Here is a 15,392-nt window from a genome sequence, read left to right as displayed (position 1 = left end):
TATGGCAAAAAGTATGCAACAACTCAGAAGTCAGTATCAAAAGTCAGTAATTTAAGGCTACTCCATAAAACTAATTCCCGTTAATTATGCTAGGTTAAATTCAGAAGGCACTGATTATTATTTATAGTTTTTCGAAAATAGTTTGATTTTAATTCTTCCACAATTGACTAACATTAAAGATCACCTCAACTCAGAAGAGTTGGGGTCTAGTTTCTACGGATTTTATGTACACGGATTGCTTAGGTCTATTATTGTCTGGTAAATTCAGCTAGTCTTCTTTGTTTGGCGCAGGTGGGCGGTGGGGCAGAAACTGGTATTCGCTGTCGATGCCGATTAGGTAGGTGGGAATGTTGCCACGCCCCTTGACGAAGGTCATGCCCCGATAGTTGCACTGGATGTTGAACTCCCTCAGCTTGAGAGCCGTGTTCTCGGTGACCTGGATCTGGCCAGGCACTCCGGTGGAGTCCATCCGCGAGGCCATGTTCACGGGATTGCCCCAGATGTCGTAGTGCGGCTTCGAGTTGCCCACCACTCCGGCCATGGCTCTGCCGTGCGAAATGCCAATCCTCAGCATCCCGTAGTCGGTGCTGCCCTCGTACTCCGTCTGCATGTTCTCCGTGTTGAACCGCCGCATGGTCCGCATCAGATCCAGGGCGAACTCGGCCATCACCCGGACCACCTCGCTGCTGCTGGTTCCACTCTGGGTGGCACTCATCCTGGGACCACTCGAGATCACATTGCCCTCGTACTGACCCCGTTCCAGATCGAGATCCAGGGCAATGTTGCTGCCGTTTCCATAGGGCACCCTCTGCACTCCGTCAATGTTGGAGTTACGTGCTCCGTCGTAGCGGCTCCTTCGTCCGTTCGGCATCAGGGACACATTGCGGAACTTCATCTGGGGAGCATTCACTTGCTCCGAACGGGAAACGTCGAGACCGCAGGCCGCCATGTACGTCCAGTTGGCCACCTTTATCTTCTCCACTCTCAGACTCTGCGAGTATTTGTTTAGCTAGAAGACGAATTAAAGGGTGAACTGTTCAGTTTAAAATCAATAATATTATATTTAAAATACCACATATTTTATACAGTACAGAAACATGCCAGTATTCTTATTAGTAAAGTATTCCTCTTCAAAGGAAACCAATAACCATTTATCTCACAGACTAGATAAAAGCTCACCACTATCTGTAGTAATTCGACTCACACTTTGGATACAACGCTCTGTTCTCGACTAATGTTTGATAAGATTGCCATACTAAGTTGCAAAGTCACTAAATTTAGAACCTACGTTTCTGTAGGGGATTTACCGAACCCTTTGGCAGTCTACTCACCACATCGTCAAAGTCGCAGATAATCTCATTCAGCACACGCAGTCCGATTTTGTCGGTGTCAAAGTTTTTGATTGAGGCGAACATTACGGCCACATTGTCGTACTCCTCGTAGTAGAGCTCGTTCTGCAGCTGGTTTGAAAGGTAAAAGTCGGCTGAATGGGAAAAAAAAGGGTGTTAATACGGAACATTTTATTGGTCGAGTGAAAAACCTACCAACGTGAGTGGGCAAAATGTTGGTGAGAAGCACTTTAATGGTATCATTCGTGATAAGGGCATCCTCCTGCTTTTTCAACAGCTGCCTTTTCCAGCTGGTAAATATTATCAGTGTGAATAATTTGTGACATATGCTATAGAGTTACTGGCATTACTTGTAATCCACTTTGGCAATGAACTCGGTTTGGCGTTCCATCAGGTGAAAAATGCCCAGTGTGATGATCATCAGCAGGATGTGCGAGTACTTGGCATTGAAGTTGACATTCGTGGAAGGACTGCTGGAATAGATATAATTAAATTCAAATACCACCAGTACCGCATAGGCAATCGTTATCAGGGCGGAGAAGCAGGACTTTATGATGAAGGGTATCCTTGTGAACAGGAACGACATGCCGATAATCAAAGTCATGCAGTTTGTGAGGATCTACAAAGAAATGAAACGATGAAATAAAAGCGTTTATAATTGGTTGAAGGGAGTCGCCCACCCAAGGATGAAAGCACTGCAGCCGTTCTTCGTAGCTTGGTTCCAAATCAGCATAATCCTCGTCGCTGTCACATCCAACCACTTGCATTATGGCCACAGCACAGTAAGAGAAAATGATCAGGAAGTACATAATGATCCGGATGACCACGTTGCGCTGCATCTCGTCGGAAAGGCGGAACAGGAATCCACTAAGATTGCCATTCGGGGAGGAAACTTCCGCATCGGACATGTACATGATCCAGAGTTTCTTGTACCAGGACACAATCAGCAGGATGGTGAGCAGGGATATCGTGGTGCCATCTATGTACCAGTAGTGATAGCGAGCACTGCAAAAATATATATTTAAAAATTTAAATACATGTTCATCGAACATATTATGGATGGATTTACTCCTTGCTCAGCAGCTGGATGGTCAGCAGACCCACGTAAATTGCCCAGGATAAGGCGATGCTGTACTTGAGCATCACATCCGGCTCCTGCATGTACTGGAACTCCCAGTTCCGGATGCGGAAGAACAGGCAGCAGGAGCTGATGTTTCGTCGAAAGGTCTCCTCCTCGATTTCGTCCTGGGTGAGCCGTGTGCTCCGCCGGAATACTTTCGTGAGTCTGAAACATATAGGGTGTATATAGGGATATATATAGAGCTTCAACTCCACTTACTGTATCCTTCCGATGGGCATCTTGTCCAGCTCGCGGCACATCTCCAGCTTGGCCTGGTTCCGCACCTGGTTGTACTGATGCAGAGTGGAGTTGTGCATGAAGTTGGCCTTGCTGGCCTCGCTGAGCTTCTTGGCCTGGCGCTCCCTCATCCTGCGACGCGGATCGTGCATGGGGGCCTACAACTTTCGGTTCGATGTAATTATGCTGGCGAGGATTGGATCGGGATTCGACCGGGGAATACTCACGCGCAGTGTTCTTATCAGGAAGGTGCGAATGCCGTGCTTCTGCAGCACTGGATCCTCTCGAGCCTGTTCGGTGCCGTCCTCGAAGAAGTACTCGCCGTCCAGAAGGGACAGGGTCTTCTGGCTCACGTGCACTCGTCCTGTGGCTCCCGTGGCCTCCAGTCTGTTCGCTATGTCCACATCCTTGGACCAGATGTCGAACTGCCACTTGGCGGCTCCAATTACGCCGGACAGAACGTCGCCGGAATGGACTCCGATTCGCATGTCGATGTTCAGATGTCGCTTTTCCCTGGCAAGTAAAGAAGAAGTTCGAATATTACCCTTTCAGTTTTTAGTAGTAGAAATAAAACTTTAATGGCTTTTACTATCTTTTCTTTGAACTTACTTCATAGGTATTACCAAATATATTAATCAAGACTCACGCAAACTTAAATTTCTATTGGCATTTATGGGCTAATGGGCACCGCAATAAATTATTCATTCGAATTTGTATGTCTTATCAAACTTGGCAAGGTTAGTACACAAATTATGAGCTCATTTTGTTGACGAACGTTCATTCAATAAAAATGTTAAAATGCAAACTAAGGGAAAAAAACCCTTTGCTTAGATTTATTACAATCTGGTGTCTGAAAATTCCCTTAATTTCATTATATTTGGTTTGATTAAGCTTCTTATCTTTATCAATAATCACGGCGTTCATCCGGGCAAATAAAAACCAATAATCAGTAATGACTAATCAGAACATGGCTAATGAGTTTTATATTCGTTTTATGGGCAGAGGTGACTGCACCCACCTGACATCGCGAATGTCCTTAATCATTCGCAGTCCCAAGTCCACGCAGCACTTGGCGTGGTCCGCATTGGGATTGGCGAGTCCTGCCACGCAGTAGTAGCAGTCCCCCAGGAACTTGATCCTCAGCACATTGTACTCCTCGCTGGCGCTGTCGAAACGCACGAAGAGATCGTGCAGGGCCTCCACGAGTTTCTTCACATCCAGAGTGGTGGTCAAGTGGGTGTAGTTGACCACATCGGCATACAAAACAGTGACATCCTCATGTGGTTCAATGAAGAGGGTGCTGTTCACAGGAAGTTACATTTTTAAGATTGTTATTTAGATTTATATGATCCCAGCTCACCCGTGATCCGGTTGTCGCCATCTCTTCAGAGTCTGACTATCCGCACTCCTTCTCAGATCCACTTGCGATCGTTGCTGATGCTGCTGCTTGGATCGCTCGATGCGGTTCTTCACGTCCTCCTGCAGCCTGTCTGCAATCTGGGCGGGCAGGATGCTCAGCAGAAGGCTCCTCTCCTGATCCCTGGCGTAGCGCAGCAGCAGGTTCTCCTCCACGTACTGCCTGCGATCCAGGAAAGTGGTACGTAGCGCAATGTCTCTCATCAGACGGAAGAAGATCCCCAGGAGATTGACACAGCTCAGGTAGATGGCCTCGTTCAGGATGCTGTGCATCTGGTTGTCGTCCTTCGCGGTGATCACAAAGCTGTAGTTTATTATGTAGCAGAGGGTGACTGCGGCTCCCAGGACGAAGGGTTGCAGCAGATACGGAACCGGCATGAACATATATATCGCATATAAAGTGTAGGCGTCGTAGATCGGATTCAGGATGTCGTTGTGACTGGTGGCGTGGTACACATTCAGCCCGATGTCCATGAGCACCATCACACAAACCGCCAGCCAGGAGGTGGCGTAGACCACCCATCCGTGCTTGCTAACGAGCTCGCTGCGGAAGTTCACGGAGAGCACCACCCAGATGACCAATCCGGAGCAGATGTAGGCCACCATGTCCACGTAGACGTACTTTATCTCCGGCGTGGTCAGCAGGAGCAGGGTGTGGATCACCGTGACGGCCACGTGGATGAAGATGAACAGCGAGAGGTAGCCGACGCGCAGGCGCCGCATGTACAGGTCGTACGACTCCTCCAGCTCCAGATTCCGGCATTTTCTCTAGGAAATCGGGGTAATAGAAGGTGGTTTAAATAATAAAAGTCCTCCCCTAAGGTATCCCTAAACTGTTTCTTTCTAGATGGGTTCATAATGATGTTTCTTATGTTGCTTAAAATGAAACTACATTTTCAATATTACATTAATGCGAAACGTGCTGTCTTACCAATATATAATATATATATATAGATATATTTAAAGCCCTTCTAGGTTTATTGTGAACGTAGCACTTAAAAGTACCATAGAGCTTGTACTTTATTAATATTGTTGTCACCATTAACCTTAATAGGAATTAGAACGTAAGGGCCTTTGAGATTTTCTTATCGGCTAAAAACAAAACTAAAACACAGTGATATATTTTGTCAGACAGTGAGTGGAGTTTTCAATAACGTTTAAGGTGATCTATATTTTTGTTTACCCACAGGGTTATTTAAATTTTTATTCTTGTCTGTTCATTTCTACCCGACTTGTAATGATAACGAAACAGTATTTTATGGCCTGTAATGTGTCGAAATTGCATTCAGTTGCAATTTGTTTAATTGAGATTTGAGTGTTCGCCCATAAAGATTGGCGTACACATAAAGATAAACTTGAAGCCCGAATAAAACTTTCCACCCCTACTATTTTCGCGGTAAATAAACCACCCGAAATGTGGTAGACTCACCACTAGATAGGACCATTCCCAGTTCTTCTCGTTCTGCGCGGTTTGAGCCTGGTCGCTGCTCCTGGACAAGATGATGGGGTTCGTTCGGTTGTACTCGATGGCCGAGTCGAAGTAGGAGTCCATTGTGGGGCCAGGTCAGATCGGTTGGGATTGGATCACAGCTCCGCTTGCAGCTCCGTCATTTTCGGTGGCAGCTATCCACAATCAGAGGCTGGCTGTCGGAAAACATATCACCCATTATCTGATCAAACAATTAGCCCCAAGGCTTTCAGCGCCAGCAACAAATTCCCAATGGGCACTGAATCAGTCAATTGACGGCTTCGCTTATCAGAGCCCCCCGAAAAATGAGGGGAAAAGCGGGGAGAGTGGGAAAACTATGCGGATTTCGGATTTCGAACTGCTGCCATTTGTGTGGCTGCGAAACAGCAGCTAATTTAGCAATTTGTCTAATGTGCTGTTGATAGTGCGCTAATGGTCTGTAAATCACACTCACCCGCACTCGCACTCCAAATCGATCAGGCGGAGTCCGTTGTTGGCATTATCAGCTGCAGTCGGAATCGGATTGGCAATGGAATGGGGGAAGGATCACGGCTATATGGCTGTGTAATTTATTTACGGGCTTTGCACGTATGCCCGGGCACTTGAGGCGACCGATTTCGCACTTCACTTTCGTTGAGTAATAAATACGATAATAATTAATAAAAAATTAACACCACTTAAGCGCGTAGCGCTCCAACAAGCCAATACACGGCGGACAGGTATCACAAATTACTCTTTTGCCGCGATAAGCACTCGCCCCGATTCGATTCGATTCCGCCCCGTGGGTGAAGATATAGGCACTCGCTTCCGGGGATCCACAAACACGACCGATGCCGACGAACTGCTGCGACCAACTGAGGGCACACACCTGTCGTTAAATCGCTCGCTTTTGGATTGTTGATGGCTGAGTGTTGATTTTGAGTACGGAAAGTGGAGTGCAGAGCGTTATCAGTGTGAAAAGTGTTTGGAGGTGCTGGCGCCTGATTGATGTCACAGCTGGGTTGGCGTTACCTATGCATACAAACTAAAATAACTTTATTATATGTTATAATCAAAACATTTAAACTTTATTTATGGCTTCATTTAAGTAACCTCTAGAGTCTAGACATTTAAATTCAAATTTGAATTTTAGGCGCTCTAACAGCGGAGCCCTCTAGCGGAAAAAATAATGAACAAGGATTTTCCATCCCTGGTTTTGTTTTATCGCGAGGCAGCACAAGGCGTTCAATATTATTTTTCAAATATTTAAAAAGGTTTGTAAAAATTGCACGATCTAAGTTTATAGATTTAACAAATTTAATTACTTAAAAAATTTTATGTTTTTAAATTTAAGAACATTGTTTTCAATATTCGATGGAAAACGCACATTTCTAATAATATCGATAGAACGAAACTATGAATTGATTTTTTGTCCATCTCTTGCCTACAAGCTGTTTATTTTCTGGAACCTAAAAAATAATTGAAGTTGCTGGACTGTTAAAAAATAAGCCGGAAAAGCGGTGGAAAAGCAGAGCAGCTATGTCGGCCTTCACGGAGACAGCTCTCCTCAAGAAGCTGGGGGAGCTGAACAGCAGCCAGCAGAGCATCCAGACCTTATCCTTGTGGCTGATTCACCACCGCAAGCACAGTGCGTCAATCGTGAAGACCTGGCAGCGGGAACTGGAGAACGGTGGGTGGTCCTGAATATGCTTGGTTGTCCTGAACACTATACATCTCTTTCTTCCACAGTTCCTGAGCCCAAGAAGCTGACCTTCATGTACCTGGCCAACGATGTGATCCAGAACAGCAAGAAAAAGGGCCCGGAATACGGCAAGGAATTTAACGTGGTGCTGGGCAAGGTGTTCGCTCATATTGGGGAGAAGTGCGGATCGGACAAGCTTCTGGGCAGCCTCGGCAGGATCCTCAACATCTGGTTGGAGCGTGGTGTTTACGATGCGAAGGTCATTGCAGACTGGCGATCGCGATTGCATAAGGAATCCAGTGGCAACAGCTCCAGCAGCAATGGCAAATCGAACGGCGAGAGTGAAAAGCCGGAAAAGGAGCGGGAAAAGGAGCGCAGCAGCAGTAAATCGGAAAAGTCCGATCGTCGGGAAAAGCGCAAGCACGAAGATCGCCACTCAAAATCAAAGCGTTCGCGGCATCACGGCCAAACCAGCAGCAGTTCCTCCACTAATCCTCCTCCAGTCGAGGAAGTCGTGGCTGTGGAGCCGGAAAATGGTCACACACCCCCCTACTTGCCTTTGGGCGAACCCCCAGAGCCGGAGGAGCTCATTAAAGCTCTCACCAGCATTGAGAACTCCGCCTCTAGTGATGCGGTGGTGCGCGAAAGGATCGCCAAGCTGCCACCAGAGATATCCGAGATTAGCTGCATTACCAAGCTGGAGGATAAAGACAAGGCCAAGGCTTTAGCCGTGCAGGTGGGCACCAATTAATCTAGTTAACAATACCCCAGTTAATATCAACGTTTTAATATGGAACTCCTTTCTAGGTCAACGAAGCTGTGGAGCTGCTGAACGACTACAACGCTCGACTGACAGCGGAGATGGAGGAGCGCGCCAAGCTGGCCACCATGCTGCGGGATTTTCAAGCCGAGCAGAAGGAGCTTCTCTCCCAAGCAGAACAACGCCTCGATGTACGTTCCCCATCTTGGTTTACGAACAGCATGCTCTTTGGGGTGGTTACATAAAGATCTCCATTTAAAACACGGGTGGTTTTCCATCGCAGAACTGATTAAATGTAGTAAACTATTTTACCCTCATGTTGTTATTTTGAATTCTTTAACCGCAGAAATGCAAGTGATAAGAACCGCTTTTGAGCTAAATTAAATTACATATTTTCGTTTAAAACCCTGCCTTGAATTTGAATTTAATGTTGTTCCCTTTAATTGTTCATGTTGATACATCATCGCCTAATTCTGTGTGTCTTTGCAGGAACACAAGAAGAAGCTGGCCAAGATGTTGGGCCTGCAGAAGGAGATCCACGACCACCTCTCCAACCTGCCCGACCTGACCCAATTGCCGGACGTGACCGGCGGACTGGCACCCTTGCCCTCCGCCGGCGATCTCTTCAACGCCCTGCATTGAAGAAACGCAGATCCTGAAGAGCGTGATCCGTAAGGAGCCACTCGAAGTCAAATATTTCAAATTTACCCGTATTCGCATCCTCGCCCGCAAGCCCACTTATTGTAATCCAAGCACACCCACTAATGACGATTTAATTATAGCATATAATTGCAAGCAACTTACACACGTTTGGACTTCTGCTTGTGGGTATTCTAGTGCATAACGTAGTTGGCTGCTCCCTGCCACTTCTCAGTGAAGGAGATAATGTCAGAGATGCCACTGCCAGGGGTCATTTTCACGGCCACCGAGAACTTGCTCCAGACATCGCGGTTCACCTGGTTGCTCGATCCCTGGAAGGTCACGGGCTGGCGACCCCGCACTGGAAACCCGCTCAGCATGCAGGGCAAGTCGCTGGGTCCCAGGCTGGACTCGTACAGACCACGGTCGTCGGTGGGCAGCTGCTGGTCCACCTGCTGGTCCATGCTCACGGCGAGCACCCACTCGCGCACCTCTTCGTGCAGGCCCGGGTCGTTCTTCAGGTGGATGTCCTCCGGCAAGGGCACGGAGCTGGGAAAGTCGGTGCTAGCCAGATCGGAATGGTCCACCAGCTGCCCGGAGCCCTCTTCAATGGCCTCACACACGTCCAGGTAGTGGTTGAGCATCACGAAGGCCTCGGACTCGCGACCTGCCTGGCGGAGATCCATCCCAGCTTCGTAGAAACCCTTGTCCACCGGCAGGAGATCCGTGTGGCGCAGCAGAGCCAGGGATAAGCGAAGAGCCACTGGCTGCAGTGCCTGCACCTCCTTGCAAGCTGCCCTGGTGGTGTAGTAGTGCGATATCAGCAGGAACTGCTCCATGCTGGCTGCAAACTGGGATTGCGCCTGTTCCGGGTTCGCTTTGAGTGACTGCAGCAGGCGGAAGAGGAAGTCCCTCAACTGGCGCCACAGCGTTCCGCCCTCCGTTTGGTCCTCCCTCAAGGCCAGGCAATCCAGGGCAATCCTGGTGTAGATATTGAAGTGGGCCTCGATCGGAGGAGCCCCGTAGCTCAGGTAGAGTCCCAGGGCAGTGGTGCAGTTGCCCTCCCGAATGAGCTGCGCCGCATAGACGGCCACGTACTTCTGCAGCAGGGAGGGATTCAGCTGCTTGGCCTTCTCCAGGCACCGCTGCCACTGGCCCTGCTCCGCCAGCAGATCCAGGGCAGAGACCACGTCGATGTCCGCCAGCTGCTCGATGTTCCCCTCGTGCTTCAGGCTGGCCTTCTGCTGCTGCTCCACGTAGGCCAGCAGTTGGAGGTCCGCATCGATCTCCTTGGCCAGCCGACGCGCCTTGCTCCACTGCTCCGTCTTGATGAACACATCCACCGCCTGCTTGGGCAAGTCGGCGGCCAAGTAGAGCTGGGCGGCAGGTCCTATCTGCTTGATGGCCAGCAGTCGAGGTCCCAGCGACTGAGCCAGCTCCTGGGCATCCTGGCCCTCCAGAAACTGGTTGCAGATCTCGGCGGCTCTCAGCAGAGCTCGCTCCAAGGTGGCCGCATCCTCGGCGTTCGAGGAATCTATTTGCATGAGGCACTCGGCCGCCTTGCGGAACTGTTCCTTCTTGGCGAACTCCGCTGCTCTCTGGAGATAGGCTCGTGAGATGGATGCCGCATCCTCGCCAGCTTGCGCCTGAGCCTGCCCCCTTTGGAGCTGGGCCTGTAGACGCCTCAAGTCATTCAAGGCCGCCGGATAGTGTTCCTCGGCGATGCGCAGGGCATCTTCGTAGAGGGACTCCTGCTTATAGTGCTCCACAATCAAGTCCGGACGATGGGCCCTCAGCAGCAGAGCCTCGTAGTCCTTGTAGTTGCGGGTTTCCAAGGCCGCCGAGGCTTGTCCAATGAGAACTTCTCCCACGGCATCGGGCAGATGCTGCTCGGCCACATTCAAGGCCGCCTGCCAGTCTCCGGCGTGCTGGTACATCAGTATCGCCTCCTTGGGCTTGTTGGCCTTCAGGAACTCCGCCTCCGCCGCCTCGAACTTCCCCTCGTCCTCCAGGGACATGGCTATCTTCAGGTGGACCTCATCCGTGGGCTTCCCTGCGAACCTGCACAGCTCCATGGCGAACTCGAACTGGCCGGAATCGCAGGCAAATCCCACCGCCGTGTCCAACAGTCCCAGCTTGCTCAGCAATCGCACCGCACTCTCGGTGGGCATGGACTTGGCCCACATGTAGGCCACCTGCTGGCTGGCTCCTTCGGTGCCCTTCTGCTTGGCCACCCTGTAGCCGTCCTCCCAGCGACCCGAGGAGCAGTACATATGCACGGCGGACTTCCAGTCGCCGGAGGCCACGAAGTGCAGCTCCGCGTTCTTCAGCTTTCCCCGGGACTCCAGTTGGCGGGCCAAGTGTAGGTGGGTGCTGTCCAGCAGATCCTTGTGGTGGCGCTCCACCAAGCGGATCATGGAGTCGTACAGCTCCCTGCGCTTGTACATGGCTATGGCCAGGTCGGGTTCGTTGACCGCTATCAGGACCTTCTCCGCATCCCTGTACTTGCCCTGCTCCTCCAGAGTGCTGGCCATCTGGATAAAGAGCTCCCTCAGTTGCTCGGGCTTCAGATACTTCTCGCCAATCACATAGGCCCGCTCCCACTTTCCATGGCGGTTCAGCAGTTCTATGGCATCCTTGTGCAGGTTGGCTCTCACCAGCATATCCTCGGCTCCGTCAAGATCGCCGGCAAAGGCCAAGTGCTTGGCCAGATCCACAGCATAGCGCTGGATCAGCTCCGGTTCGTCTAGGACCTTGGCTATTTGGACTGCCTTGCGCCATTGCTTGGCGCCCACTGCCGCCTCCAGAGCCTTTTGGGTGGCTCCCGCCTCGATGTAGTGATTGATGGAGGCATCCAGTTGCTTGCGGCTCACCAACCAGTCGCCCCACTCCTCCTCCAGAGCAGTTACCTCCTGCGGGGCCACCACGCGTCCGAGTTCCAGGGCTCTGGCGAAGGCTCCTCCCTTTCGGTAGAGAGCCAAGGCGGCTTCTGGTCGGGATAACCGATGGGCAATGTCCCCTGCCAGTTCATAGAGTTCCGAGCGAACCAGTCCCTCTGTGACCTGCAGCATCACCTGCTCGTCCTGCAGGATGTGCGGTGTTTTCAGGGCCAGTCGAGCAGCTCTCGCCGGCTTGTTGGCCTTCAGGAACAGGGACATGGCCTGCTGGAGATCTCCCTGCTCCTCCAGAACCTGACCAGCCTTCTCCTGCTGCTCGCTGCTCAGCAGGTAGTCCATGTGCTGCTGCTTGAGCTCGGCGATCTTGTTGTAGCCACGTCTCTCGGCCAGAGCCACTGCCTCATCCCACATGCCCAGCTGCTGGTACATCTTCAGAGCTGCCTCGATGTCGCCCTGCTCCAGATAAATCCTCTCCGCGGTTCGTAGATCCGATCCCAGCAGGGCCAGCTTGGCCCGAACCTCCGGACAGAGGATTCCCGGCGAGCCGGAGGTCTCCTCGAACTCATCCGCCTGCCGGATCATCCCGGCCAGATAGTAGGCCTTGGACACATTACCCAAGGCAGCATAGCATCGCTGGGCCACGCGAAGATTTCCATCCTCCAGAGAAATCAGCGCCAGGTTGTGCCACATGGCCTTGGCAGCGGGCTTGTCTCCCAGGGACTCCAAAAAGTGCACGGCTCTGCCGAAATCACTGTCATTCACTGCGGTTCCGAATTCCACGAGTCCCTCGTCCAATTGATAGTTGTGTTCACTTGGGCCGTCCTGCGATCGAACAACTGTGCGACCCTAGGGATATATAAACTATTAAGATTATGATTAAATTAACATTATAAAATATTTCCTACATTTTCCCTGACCACTTCGATGGCCTCGCCACGAACACTTTGCATGGTGACATGTTCCGGCAAATCGATGTTGTACCAAATGGCCAGATTGGAGTTGCTTTGGGCCACCACCACATCGCTTTGGGGCACCCACTGGACGAACGATATGTTGCTGAGCAGGGTCTGCTTTTTGCCAGTGTAATTATCCACGAGAATCAATCGCAACTTCTTGTCCCTGAACAGCAGCTTGTGAGCAGTCTCACTCAGCTCCAGCCAATCGATCTTGGTCTCGTGGTTTATCTGGCCACTGGTCATCCTGCTGACCAGATCCACCACACATATAGTCTTCGCATCCAGGAGAAACGCCAGTTTCTTGTTTTCCCTGACATTTCCCCGCTCATTTAGACGCACGGAGATCACGTGGGGATTTACGAATTCCGTACGAACGGATCCCAGAATGGAGTTCTCTCCGTATTCCACCAAACTCAGTTCGCCCACATTGAAAACCAGGCAAACCGTGGGGTTCTCGAAGTAAAAGCGCTCGTGGTGCCCAGAAGCAGTCCATGGAACCTCGCTGCTTAAATTCCGAGTCAGGTCACAAAGGATCAGGGATTCCTCGGTGCGGGCCACCAGGTAGTTATCCCTGCCCATGATCCGCACATCGTCGATCTCCAGCCCCAACTGGGATTCGATTGTGAGCTGCTGCGAGGGTTCCGTGAGGGATCTAACCAGAAGCTGACTGGGTGCCACGAAGATCAGCTCGAACTTGTCCTGCCACACGGTTCGCCGGAGGACGGACTCGAAGAGCAGGACTGCTCCACTCACGGATCCCAAGGCAAGGCGGGCGCCATCCCTGCGCCACAGGAGGCTGCTCAGGGTGTACAGACAGGCCACCTCCTTGCTGGCACTCTCGCTCCAAGCTCCCTGCCGAGGACTCCACGCGAAGATCCGAATCCTGTCGAAGCTGCCAAAGGCCACCGCCTGGCCATTCGGACTACAGGCGGCTACAGTGAACTCTCGTTCTCCCTCCGTGCGGGAATGATCAAAGGTGCGCAGCTGACGACCCTGAAAAGGGAGATAAGCCCTAAAGTCCCTGGGAGATCTGATATACTTACCATGCTATCGTAGAAGACGATCCTCTGGTCACAGCCTCCAACACAGAATCCTCCTTGTGGCCAGGCCAAGGCGAATGGAGGCACCGGGTGCTGCACCACTCTGCCAAGTGGCTCTGTAGCCTCATCCGTCATGAAATAGCGTATGATGGTGCCATCATTGTGACCACTCAGGAAACCGGTTCCCTTGGTGTTGGCTGCCAGGGAAATGCATATGCTATCCCCTCCGTACAGGCTTTGGGATTTATTGCTCTTGCTGTGAAGGGCGCGCACTTTGCCGTCCTCCAAGCCTTTTTAATAGCAGAATTATATGAAAGAAATAAAGCATTAAATGGATAACTAAGATTTACCTGCAATAATGGAACCCGAAGTCAGCCAAATCAGAGCAGTCACCGCACTTGCCTGTGGGAACTTGTTGCAAATCACTTTTTTGTCGTTCCAGGATTCCCCGAGTTTGTACACGTAGACAATGCTATCGCTCTGGCCCACAGCTAGTTTGGTGGAATCTGGACTGAATGCCAGTCCCCTGATCACATAGGAATTCTTTCCATTCGAGGGATTCGCTGGCTTGGTGCTGAACTTATCGCGTCTTTCTCCTGCATCGTCGTAGAGAAGAATGTGGCGATCCGCGGTTGCTATGGCCAACTTTTGCTGATTGGGGGACCAGGCCAATCCAGCTATTCGTTGGATTTGCTCCTGAAGGGAAAATGAATTAATTACATCTCAAATGTACTTACATCTTTTATATTTTCAAGGACTCAAAAAACTAGAAAAGCTTTTAATGTTTTTTTTAACATTTAAGAAGACTTGTGAAATTAGGTATATTATTTGTGCTTCATGTAGGTAATTCGATTTTGGATATAAAGGAATACCGCGGCATTGAATTTTTCATTTATCTTGTCGTGTATTGTTTACCTGGCCCTCCAACAGTGTTCTCAGATATTTTAACTGCATTTTTTTCGAGGATATCCTTTAGATTTCTATTTTTCCCTGACTCAATTTTCCTATTGAGAATTAGTTAATTTTCCGACGCAGTTTTCCCGTTGTTGTGGTCCGAGTGTCAGTTGTTGTGGCAACCGGGAGCCCGGCAACCACCCCCTCCACCTCCACCCCCACCCGCACCCCATCCACCCCTTTGTGGTGTCCGCTGTGTTGTTGTGTTGTCTATTTTCTTGGCGCTTCCGCTTTGCGCTGCCATTCTAAATAAATGGCCTTTGTTTTGAGATGCAGCAGGTGCCGGGCCTGCCACAGGATGGGCCAGGATGTGGCTCTGCGCGTGGGTGGTGGTGGCTGCTCCGTTGAGGCGGGTGGTGGGTGGTGGGCGTCCACCCACGGCCACGAAGCTGTTGCTTTGCTCTGCAGACAGCGCTGTCTGCTGTGAGTTGTCCTAGTCCTCTTCGCAAGAGAGAGTCCCTCCTTATGCGCATGTCCTGCGGAGAGAGCGAGTCACAGGTGAGAGGCCAACTCATACAGGTGTGCTGGGGCGAGAGCGCATGACCTTGGGGTGGGTTTGGGGGTAGGGCTTCCCAAATAGGTCGAAATCAGCCCTCTGTCGGCGTTTTTCCAGCGTCTGTCAGTGTTTGTTCAAAAACATCACTTTTATAGCAAATTTTAAGATGAAACTGCTATAATAATTATTTTTGTCATTGCTGGCAGATATTTTTAAACATTGGCTATAAGGAATTAAATTATAATTTGAATTTTATAATTAATTGTTTAATTCTAATAGTAATTTATAAAAGAATATTTCGTTTTCAATTCAAGATAACAGTTTAAGCAGTTCTTCAATACTATTTAACAATTGTACACCACTTGCCTTCACTGCTTGG

General features: G+C 50.3%; 3 protein-coding genes across 6 annotated transcripts; 1 reads left to right on the top strand and 2 right to left on the bottom strand.

The window, feature by feature from the left end:
* Window positions 1-123: 123 nt before the first annotated feature.
* Window positions 124-6,429, bottom strand: LOC108100018 (adenylyl cyclase X E). Of its 4 annotated transcripts, none has more exons than XM_017203728.2 (12): window positions 6,045-6,429; window positions 5,552-5,766; window positions 4,067-4,890; window positions 3,725-4,006; window positions 2,934-3,219; window positions 2,689-2,864; window positions 2,419-2,634; window positions 2,030-2,354; window positions 1,700-1,968; window positions 1,545-1,639; window positions 1,332-1,483; window positions 124-1,009 (listed from the first exon to the last, which is right to left on the bottom strand). In XM_017203728.2, the coding sequence occupies exons 2-12, from the start codon at window positions 5,672-5,674 to the stop codon at window positions 269-271; spliced, it is 3,489 nt and encodes a 1,162-aa protein (XP_017059217.1). In that variant the 5' UTR covers window positions 5,675-5,766; window positions 6,045-6,429; the 3' UTR covers window positions 124-268. The 4 variants fall into 4 exon arrangements, with proteins under 4 accessions (XP_017059217.1, XP_017059226.1, XP_017059235.1 ...); XM_017203737.2 differs by having other exon boundaries at window positions 5,552-5,762; XM_017203746.2 differs by lacking the exons at window positions 3,725-4,006; window positions 4,067-4,890; window positions 5,552-5,766; window positions 6,045-6,429 and having other exon boundaries at window positions 2,689-2,870; window positions 2,934-3,024.
* Window positions 6,430-7,001: 572 nt separating this feature from the next.
* On the top strand, window positions 7,002-8,834 carry LOC108099751 (regulation of nuclear pre-mRNA domain-containing protein 1B). The gene is made up of 4 exons (XM_017203383.1): window positions 7,002-7,259; window positions 7,319-8,007; window positions 8,079-8,222; window positions 8,521-8,834. The coding sequence occupies exons 1-4, from the start codon at window positions 7,109-7,111 to the stop codon at window positions 8,671-8,673; spliced, it is 1,137 nt and encodes a 378-aa protein (XP_017058872.1). The 5' UTR covers window positions 7,002-7,108; the 3' UTR covers window positions 8,674-8,834.
* A 15-nt stretch (window positions 8,835-8,849) lies between these two features.
* On the bottom strand, window positions 8,850-14,598 carry LOC108099734 (intraflagellar transport protein 172 homolog). The gene is made up of 5 exons (XM_017203360.1): window positions 14,479-14,598; window positions 13,914-14,259; window positions 13,567-13,853; window positions 12,473-13,516; window positions 8,850-12,413 (listed from the first exon to the last, which is right to left on the bottom strand). Exons 1-5 carry the CDS (start codon window positions 14,515-14,517, stop codon window positions 8,865-8,867), a joined length of 5,265 nt encoding a protein of 1,754 aa, XP_017058849.1. The 5' UTR covers window positions 14,518-14,598; the 3' UTR covers window positions 8,850-8,864.
* Between the last annotated feature and the right edge of the window lie 794 nt (window positions 14,599-15,392).

The sequence above is a fragment of the Drosophila ficusphila genome, unplaced genomic scaffold (genome assembly GCF_018152265.1).
Source record: "Drosophila ficusphila isolate 14025-0441.05 unplaced genomic scaffold, ASM1815226v1 contig_286, whole genome shotgun sequence".
In the NCBI taxonomy this organism is placed as follows: domain Eukaryota; kingdom Metazoa; phylum Arthropoda; class Insecta; order Diptera; family Drosophilidae; genus Drosophila; species Drosophila ficusphila.
Note: the sequence above shows the minus strand (reverse complement) of the source record. Positions and strands in the feature narration are given on the sequence as shown.